At 36.7% G+C, this 10,778-nt stretch overlaps 1 protein-coding gene across 8 annotated transcripts in view; it reads right to left on the bottom strand.

The window, feature by feature from the left end:
• LOC102677513 (glutamate receptor ionotropic, kainate 2-like) overlaps nucleotides 1–10,778 on the bottom strand; it is a 124,989-nt gene that overhangs the window by 76,768 nt on the left and 37,443 nt on the right. For all 8 annotated transcript variants that reach the window (XR_004149886.1, XR_421222.2, XM_006612206.2 and 5 more), the window contains one exon: nucleotides 8,014–8,175. Coding sequence is in view for 6 of the 8 variants with exons in the window: in XM_006612206.2 (XP_006612269.1) it covers nucleotides 8,014–8,175 (162 nt within the window). In the remaining 2 variants the exon portion in view is untranslated. The remainder of the gene's footprint in view (nucleotides 1–8,013; nucleotides 8,176–10,778) is intronic.

Below are 10,778 nucleotides of genomic sequence, written 5' to 3'. Positions count from 1 at the left end.
TAAGGGGCGCGCCAATTAAATGGCGTAGGCATCGATCTATCTGGTCGCCAAGGATTGGTCAGTCACGTTCGAAACGGATCGAGAAGAAAAATCTAATTCGTCTCTCTCTCTCTCTCTCTCTCTCTTCACAAATTGATGCACGCCCCGGAAACTACATGCAAGCGGAAATGCATCGCACCTGTACCGTGCGGTCGTGTTATTTATTTCTCGAATGGTGCTTCGAAAGATTGATAAGAAATTGTTTATAACAATAAATAAGTCTCGATCGATATATTTTATTTTCATTAACACTTTGTGTGTCAAGTAATTTTTTTTTAGGAGGGAGTATCATTTTAATGGGTTAAAGTTATTTCTTGAAGATTCAAGTATAATGATGCGAAACAGAGCAATAAATCATTTAAGTATATAAAATGTAAATTTTAATAAGAAACGTTTAATACGATAATTTAATTTCTATTACGTTGTTGCATAAAATTATCCTTTCAAAGCAAGACTTTTCGCTTTTGCTCCGTGTGTAATTCATTTCACGCTACATACATACGTACACTTTCTTTAGAATTAGAATTTCCTCGTAAGGTAATAAGAAGACCTTTGTAACCATGAAAAATGTAAAAGGGGAAAAGGAAGAAGATATCAAAGTCGAATTTGAATTTATTCACGACTTTTGTTTGAAAAGTTTCCCTCCTGGAAATGTTGGACGATAAAAGTAAAAGAAGTTAATCTTCTTAACAAACCGGTGCTGTACAAACGTCGTTCGCATCGACGAACGTTCACCCCGCGTGTTTCAACCCGCTTAGGGGTTGATCGAGATTCGATTCGTCGACCTTTCCTTTTTTTAATGGAATAAAACAACTCTCAAAGTATTGCAAGAAATTCGATTTCTCAGGGATCACAATTTGTTCCACGCAGTTTACATTATTTTTATATTCCTTTTTTATTTTTACATTCTCATGTTTGACCAATATTAATTTATTCTACTGTGAAAATATATTCGCCTCTCAGTGAAATTATTTAAATATTGTTCCCAATGATTGTTCATACACTTTACAATCTTCGTTTCCAAAATTCGATATTTAAAAAATCGTTATATATAACTTGGCATTTGGCCATCTTTATCTTTTTTCGTCAATCCTCTGTATTTCATGAAAGTGTGTCGTGACTTCAAGTTTTCCAATGTCGTACGTATTCTCTCCAATTTCCACGCAGCCGATAAATTTCCAGGGTGACGAAAATTCGAAACACGTCAAAAAAAAAAAAAGAAAAAAAGAAAAAAAGAAAAAGCTCGAGGCCAGCTCGATTTAAACGAGTTCGAAAATCGACTAAAAAATCGACGCTCGATATTATTCACGTAACAGGTCGTTGCCATCGACGAGTATCAACTTACGATTGAACGATGACACAGGATATGCGCGATATTTTTTACTGGGTTGAATCCTTGGCTTGTAAAAGGAAAAGCTCGAATGCGTAATTATACTATAACTTATGTAGTATAAACGATGTACTCTTTGCCAAGAAATCTTCTTAGGATACAAAAGACTCGAGATAATAGGATACTCAGAAATATTTCCAGATGTTTGCCAAACAAAAAGGGAGGAGGAAAACGTGAATGCGTAATCGTCGTGTCGCTCGAGAAACCTCGATGAAGTCGTTTAAGAAATTAAAATCTCTTCTTCGAATATGACGAAAGCTCGTATTTCTCGATTCTCTAAAAACGATATATCGAAATGATTGTTTCTTTTTATTTTTTTACCAGAATGAATGATACTAATTTCAAAAAGGTACGCGATTTTCTCGCAATGCTTAATTCCACCATAGAGCACTATTTAGCCGACAAATGAGCAGAGTGTTTTCAAGAAATACTGGAAGCAGATAACAAAGCGTGGCAGGTACAGGGAGCTCTTTCTGGACGTGTCCATCCCTTGCTCCTTTCAACTTCCCTTAACGAGGTGGCGAGTGCCGGTTTGTCCTTTGATGTCGCCAATTCTCCGGGCCAACCTCATTCAATCAGAGTAATTGTGCGTTAAATCTGTTCACCTGTCGTGAAATCAATATCACACCGTCTGAGAATCGTCTTTTCGGCCGTTTATATCAATGCCCCCTGCGACATCTGTCTTTCCGTTCTTAATGGGACACGATGTACTCTTTTGAAATTTCTTTCAATTATTGGAATTATTTTTCTAAAATAAAATAGTTTAGATTAGCATGTGAATCAAATTCTTTAAGAAATTTTCAATTTTAAGAAGATTGATGCCGAAAAAGGAATATAGAAGCGTTTAAAATTTAGAATTCAGATAATAGAATGTGTGCGGTTATTTGAGAATTTAATATGACGTTGAGAATAATTAAAATTAGTTAATTAAAAATTATGTAGGAGAAAGATGTTACTTTGCGCGAACCGGTGTAGAAAGAAATTCGCTCGTGAATTTTCCAGAAAGAGCGAATCTCTGTTTCTTTTCTCTATCGTACCTATTTCCCAACTTTTATTCTCTTACTTATCTTTCCTTCTTCCACATCCAGTGAAATAAACTTCTAAGAATGCACATAGTAGAAAACGAAAGTCGAACAATTGGTAAAAAAATATCCAATTATATCAAATTTACGAATTCAAATCGGAATTCGAATTAAATTTGATGTCAAGAGACAATTTTATAATAATTTAATAATATTATGGAATAGAAATTATGCATAAGAAACCAAAGATATGTTTTTTACGAGTTCAAATTAATTTTATGGAAGAAATAAAAAACAAATATCATTATATGAATTAAATAATATTTCTACATGAAAATTTGAGTGAAAATTGCAGATATATCTTTAAGGAAGATCGAAAATTTTTGAAGAAGAAAGTAAAAATGTTGATCTTTTATTTTTGGTGTCAACGCGGCGGATATAAAAGAAAAGCCGAGGAAAAGCGATTGTAGCAGTTGCTGTAGTTTGTCGCGTTTTAATAAAAGAGCGAAATTTCGAGGAAACGAAAAACTTTCTTACAACGATCTTCTCCTTTCCCTCTCGCACATGACACGGATCACAAACAGAATCTTAGAACAACGAGCGAGAAAGGAACGCTTGTCGAAGCGCGACTTATTATTGTTTCGATCCTATTTTTCTTTTTTTAATAATCTTCAAACTCTTATATTCTTTGTACCTTTGCCTTTCGAACGTTAATATTAATATTACCATCGCGTATGAAACATTTGATAAATTATTGGGAAACGGATTAAACGGCACGAAATCTAAATGCTGACTTTCGATTGACTTTATACACCGTGTATAAAGAATTGCGAAGCGGAATATAGAGGCGGCGGTAGCAGAAATTCTGGGCGCAGATGCTGCCCAAGAACGAAGCTTAAATCGCGAAAAGAGCAGCGGCTGCACGTCGTTGACCTGGGTCTGAAATACGATCGGCGGATATGCTCGGTTTAATCTCCGCCTCAAAACCTTTGAGACTAGCTAGTAGGCACCATTATTCGCAGATTTCGCTGTGCCGCGGCTGCTGGATTTTCGAAATACCCTTGCCTACGGACAAGCAGTGGAAAATCTTCGATAAGAGAAGGGGGGGAAAAGGGGTGAAAATAAAAACTTTACTTACCCATTCGATGAAAGGGTAAATACAAAAATTCGTCGATTGCAGAATTTAATTCTTTTGATCTTTTGATAATTCTTTTGAAGAATATTCTTTCTCCTTCTCAAAATGTAAATGGAAGAGCCAATAAAGAAGATTATAAAATTTGTATCGCTAGAATTGCCAGAAAATTATCTCTGTAGAAATTGAGCCCATTATTTATTTAATTTATATGATACCAATGGAAGAACAAAAAAGAATATTTTAAATAATTTTCAAATGCAAATAGAAGAATGAAGAAACTCGATAATTCTGGTGATCTCTGTGAGTGGAACACAGAAATGTTCTTTAAATGGAAAAATTAATAAAAAAAGAATTGAATCACTACAATTTCGTGAATCGAAAATACGTAATTAGAGTTGTTAGAGAAAAATTGTCTTTATGAAAAGAAAGAGAAAAAGTAGTGGTGATACTAAACTAGCGATGTTATAACTTATATACTGTTAGCAAATGGATATCGAGGAACAAATAACAGATGGGATCCAATAACTAGTTCACTAACAGTACTATTTTCTCCTACTTTTTCCAGACACGGGAATTTTTCTGACAATTCTGCGCACAACATTCACTCAATCTTCATTCCTTCTTATATATAGTATCTGATCATCGAATTAGGAGTTTAGTAAAAGTTTGAAAAATCGTCAAACTTTTCAAGTTCCATAACTTTGTTAGAATCGGTCGAAAACTGATGGAGCAAGAGACAAATTAAACCTCGACTCTTCTACTTTTCGACTAATATAATTTTCTTATTTCTTAGTTATGAAATATTATCGAACTTTAACTTTTTCGTTTTACCAAATATACTTATGCGTTCAAATAAATAATCACGTATTACGCGACTGCAACAGAAATTCATAGAATCAATAATATTCGCAAAATTTCTTTCAATCATTCTTCCAATGCCACACATTCATTAATTCCTCACAGAGAATATCACGTCGCAACAAAATTCGTTTACACGAACAATAATTTAAAATCGATTGTATGAGGTAGCTAAAATGGCTCACAATCGAGTTCCGTTTGAGAGAATACGAGAATATATATATGTGTTCACAGACTCCGTGCGGAAGATCGAAGATGGAGAAGAAATCGTGGAGAGTCTTTATTCGTTCGAGGAATCGAGAATAGAGACTTCAAGAGGTGCTCTTGAACACGTGACAAGACGTGACATTGTACCGAGTTCCGTCTTCTTTTGCCCGATCTATCATTCAACGTGTTCCTCATTAGACTGCACACACCTTACAATTCGTAGAAATTAGAAAATTCTAGAATCGAGATCTTAGAAGTGCGGAATAACAGTTCGAGAAAGTCCCAGTTTCAAATTCACAAGGAATATTGCTGGAAGAAACTTTCAACTATATTTTGAGATTAATTTTGAGAATAAAACGGTGATGATAATTGTCGTAGAATCGAAGGTGGAAAGTTGTTTGGAAATCCTATTTGGAAAATTATAGGAATCTCGATGTTCGTTCGAGAGAAATTGAGGAAAAAATTTTTGAATCTGTCAATTTTAAAGTCAGAAGATCAAGAATTTACAGCGACAGCTCACTATTATTTCTCGCTTGTTTCTTGAATAAATATGGAAGATTTGCAAGATTAATATCTTTATATACTCATCTTCGTGTTTCACAATTTCTTTCCACTTCTTTTTAATAAGACAAATTAGTCTTTCGATTCTTGCCTTGATCACAATGCAATACTTTCTCACGTAAAATAATTGTTGAACAAGAAATCCAAGCCGAGAATAATAAAACTCATCTTAAAATCCCGTTGCACAGAAACACGGATTTTCTAATAAACCGAGCCAGCATCGAAATCCACAAGTTTCAGTTATCGACTCTTGGGCCGATAACCGGCCACCGTCGTTTCATCCTGCACGTATGCGTATAACCGTAAAAATGTAAAAATGCCCGACGGCCGAGGGCAGATAACGTTTATGCGAAACAAACGGTTTTGCACAAGCTTCATCTCTGGCCATGCGGATGGGATGCGCATTTGCATGCATACAACCGCGCCGTGGCAACAATGTTGTTCGCTTGTTCTCGAGACCCTTACAACCGCCTCTATGGGAAAACACGTATCTTCGCCGACAGCCTCCTCTTCTCTTGCCTCCGTTTAAAGAGCGGACGATAGGCCTTGTAAACGGAAGGAAACGGAAGGAAGATGAACGTGAATGGGGGAACCAAAGTGTTGGCGAATATCTCCGGACAATAACTTCGAATGTGACACCGTTTCGTTTCGAGAGATTTCTCGCACGAGTCGGGTTTAACCTCGTTTGCGAGCGTTGATGGGAGTTGATAGGGGGGAGTCGAGGAAATGTGTCTCTTTTTTTTTATGAAGACAATCTGGTGAAATCGCGTTTCCTTGAGTTTTTTCCGAAGTGAAGAACGATAAGATAATGTTCGAATGTGAGATGATTTGGGGTTAAAGGGAAAGGTTTGAAATTGAGGAGGATTGAGAGACGTTGAATGTATTAATCTATGGTAGATGATTTTGGATGATACAATAGTGTCTTGGATTTTTTCAAATTGATGAATAATTTATTTACGATGAAAATCTAAAATCGATGAGATATCTAGGATTGAGGAAGTTTGTTCAATATTTTTAAGTTGGAAATTGATGAGATTTGAAGAGGATATCTTTATCTTGATCGGTGACGGAAATAACGGAACGTTGAATTTTTCTTTTTCCTTTATCTGAAGAGTGATAAGAATCTGTATTATCGGGGAGTAAAGGTTACAGAAGAGTCGAGAGAAAAGTCACGGCTATAAAGAAATGGCTAAAATCGAACAAGTATCTGCTGGCTTGTAGCCACTGAACCAACAACCTTGTAGAGATAATCGTCAGAAGTTTGACTGACTAAACAGGTTCGAACGGCATTGTCAAGGATTTTTAAGAACAAATAACATATCATCGTAAACATGCACATTCATTTTATATACAGAATCTCTCCGATCTAATTAATTTCCCTTATTAATGATCCTTATTATCGATCAATTATTTTCTTTTCAAAGAACATTCAAAGCAATGAAATTTTTCTGTCCTTTCTTTATACCAATGGAGGAATATCAAAATCACTCGAGAATTTAAAAAAGAAAATATACATTGCGTAAAAAAAAAATAAAAAGAGACGTAATTGAAATTTACTTCTCTGAATATATTTAAATTTCAATTTTCAAAAAAAAAAAAAAACGTAGAAGAAAACTGCAACGTAGAAGAAAAGCACAACAATGCAGGAAGGGAAATTCGAAAAAAAAAATCTATTATTGTCGAAGGGAAATCGAATCGAAAATGGACAGGGCGCATCGATCCCGAGAACCCGATCATCCGTTTACGGAACGATGGACGATCCGGTAGAAAGAAAAAGAGTAAATCCATTGATCTGATTTTCCACGGGGACTGGGTTTACGCGAGGGACAGCGATGAAAACGGCACAGCTGACGGATTACCAGGTAAATAATGAATTTCGCCGTGGATCTTTCTGAAAGCCTATTCACGCGAATCACGAAGTTTTATCGCCTTTCTCTATTGATACGTTGCCAGTTACGTTGGAAGAATAAAATAAAAATCACGAGCAACATCTGCTCGATTCGGGAAGAAGCGAAACGGACTTACGACGTCGTAAAGCAAGACGCGTGTCGATCAGCTATAAATACGTGAAATAGGATTGTACGTTTTTTCAATTTTCGATATAACGCGATATAACGCCTCGATAAGCTTATTTCGAAGACGAACGGTCTTGAGAAAGGGTTATATCGAACTGTCTTCGAATAGAAATTTGTTGATTTTTTAACGGTATTATATTTGTGCCATTTTGAATTCTGAAGAAATTGCACGGTCATGACCAACGGTTTAAAAAAGGAAGAAATTGTCGAGGAGATAAAATTTTCACGTAAATGATATTATAAGCTAAACCAGACTAGGCTAACTGATAACGTGTATTTGAGAGTCGATGAAGGGGAGGCTCTAATAATGCCATGAGTAAACCCATTATCTCTGATCAGGTTATAGTATAATGCTATCGTGATCCATTCTTTATTACCTCGTCTGATAAGAAAGTATTTTCAGACTGATTTTAATATCGTCTTTACCTCACCTCTTTTTAGCATTTTAAATTTTGTCGCATGTTAATATGATAAACAGCAATGAACGAGTCGATATTAAATTTGAATGAACTTTAAAAAATACAAAACTAAGGAAAATTATATTGGAGAAAATAGATATAAATATATTTTACGAATAAACGTTTCCTCGTATAAATATAAATCGTTATTCCATAATTGTTAAATGGAAATATTCTATTTTTGCAATAGATATATACGTTTTGATTTATATCAAATTTTCTCCAACTCTTAATGCAAATGGAATGAGATTTTAAAATCATCACTCACCCTTCTTCGACGCGTGAAACGAGTCATCTTTTGGCACGTATTGTATGTCGTATTCCAGCGTGGTTTTCGGCAGTATGAGCCTCTCCTTGTTGATCTTGTACACGGCATACTTGAAGGCCAACTCCGTACTGCTATCCTTTTGGTCATGAGTGAATATAGCACCTGAAACAATCGACGATAAACAGATCAGAGACGACGATTAACCAAGTGCTTGGTTAAATATGATTTTCGCGATCGTTGCGGAAAATTTCCCGATCAAAATTCACTCTTTTCGCGCTAATATACTTAGAAACCTGCTTACCCCGCTATTCCTTTCCAACCAAGGACAAGTGCTCTCCTCTACATCATATCTAAAGCACGATCTTTCTCCCATCTCTAATATCAATCCTCCCCAAATACTAATCCAAACAACAACGATTCTCTGAAAATATATCTACCACTTCTTCCTACCTCTTCCTCCCAGATCCCAAGATCTTAAAATATAAATCCTCGCATGATTTTTTATCCCCATTTATTTATTCAATTTTTCAATTTTTTACACGGCCGCAGAGTGGAAGATGCTTCGATGCGATTACTCGACACGGTCAATTTGCATACCGAGGGGCCATCGTACACCTAATGGATTCTTCGAGTTCTCTCGATGGTCGAGAGGCGAGGCAAACTCGTTTGTTAATTGCTGATCGATGCTTTCAAACCGAGCCAGGCCGCGTGTAGGGCCTGTGTCAAGGATTCACGTGTATATAAATGCACGCGTATTTCGCTTCCAGCTAGAGAAGACTCGTTTAACAATCTAGCCGAGCACGTGTCTTGTTGTATCTTTCTTTCCGTGAAGCGAAATTAATTCCAGCCAGGGAAGCAAGGAGAAATAAGGTTGGAGTGTTAAGCGTCAAAGTCGATTCACCTGTTCGAGAATCGAACAAAGGCGAACTCGGTCGGGACTTTCCGTCGAATGAAAACAGAATTTCCAGGTGAATTTGAGAGACATCTGAAATTTTATTTCTCTATTGTCAACATTCTCGCGACAGAGAAATCTAGGCGAGCTGACTTCTTTGAGAAACTGTCTTTTGAAAATAATTTTCAATTTTTTCGATGGAGAATAACAGAGAAATATTTAAAGGGAATTTGTGTTAACTCGAAGAAGAAAGCTATGTTTCATGTTGATGCATTTTAATTCGATTCATTTCCTTAATTGGATCCAAATAAAAAATTATGTAAGAACAAAATTATGTTTATCAAGATAGTGAGATTTTACGAGAAGATTTGTTGTCGAAAATTGATGATTATTCCAAAAATTCTAAGAATTATTCAAGACTAAAAATATCCATAAAAATATCCATAAAATACACAGAGGTATAATCTATACATCCAAGTTTGTAACAAAGAAACGAAGCAATATTTTCAACTCTCCCAAGTTGCCTATTTCTATTCCACTAAGGATATATATCAGAAAATAATTCATAAAAGATTAGAATCTTTTGAATGGTTACAATTCCTAAAGATGAACTCTATTTCATCCCTCGCGCCGTTTCCAAACCAAACCCACCCCTTTTACGTTACCCCTCCTTCCCTGTTATTTATAGGATCTCGAGAATCCGGGACAGCCGCCATTCGTTCCCGTTTTATCTGTTCGCATAATTAATTAGGCGGGACACGAGCATTAATCGGTAGTTGTAGAGGTATCCCCGTCCCTTTGTCCGTTGAAAAATAGCCGTGTCCAGTGCAACGGGGAAGTTTATCAATTGCCATTCCAAGGGTGTTCCTTCAGGGATGTGGTTATCTGAAAAATCCGCAACCACACGACAGTGACAAAAGAGGGGGTAAGTAATCGGAATATCACCGCTTTCACCGCTTTTTCCAGTCGACCAGCACCCCATTCATCCCTTCCAACGTTAATTTGAGCAAACCAGAGGCCCTGTATCGCAAACAGTGTCGTGGCTTCGAGTCAGGCGCACGCACACACGGATTTCCACAGAATTCGCTTTCTACGAGTCCGATTACCCTTCGAGCAAGTTTATACGACCGGAAGGTGAATCATGGACGGGCAAAGAGACTTGCAGATGTCCTTCTATTCTGGCCTATCCTTCTGGTTCCTCGTGAAAGAAACTTCTATTTTTTACCCACGCTTTTATCTCAGGCTTAAGGAGAGGATGACCTCTATTAAAAATCGAGGTCATCCTAGAGGTTATTGCCGGAGGGATCGCACAACTCCTTTCCAATTTTTCCTTTTGCAATTTTCTTTTCAAACCTTCAATTTGTTCGTCCTTGGACGGATATCGTCGAGGGAAAACCTTCTACTCGGGGCTATATAATTTATTCTCCCACTATTACACTTTACAATTTTCATCTTTCCCCTAAACTTTTTACTCGCCCCTCCTCCGAAATAGAGTATCCTTCTTTCAAAATATATTCGCGATATATTAAAAAAAAAAAAAAAAAAAAAAGCGTAGAAATGCGTTATTCGAAAGAAAAGTCGCGATATAAAGAAAAATCGTGGAAATCGAGTAACCGGCGCGGAAAGAAAAAAGAACACTGCGAGCTCGCTCCAGTCTCCATCCCTCGCCATCCCTCCTTCTTCATTCTCTCGACCCCCTTTAACTCGTTCAAGCGTCGCCAACTCTTTCACGTAGTTTTGTTTCGTTTGTCGCTCGACTAATCCATTTATCGACGAATAAACTCGACTCCTTCATCGACTCGACGTTTATCCTTCGACCTGTTTCGCGTCGAGGCGTAAACTTGTTTCGTCTACAAGGGGTGATAAATACACC

The sequence above is a fragment of the Apis dorsata genome, unplaced genomic scaffold (assembly GCF_000469605.1).
Source record: "Apis dorsata unplaced genomic scaffold, Apis dorsata 1.3 scaffold_99, whole genome shotgun sequence".
NCBI classification, from domain to species: Eukaryota; Metazoa; Arthropoda; class Insecta; order Hymenoptera; family Apidae; genus Apis; species Apis dorsata.
This window is presented reverse-complemented; position numbering and strand designations above follow the sequence as displayed.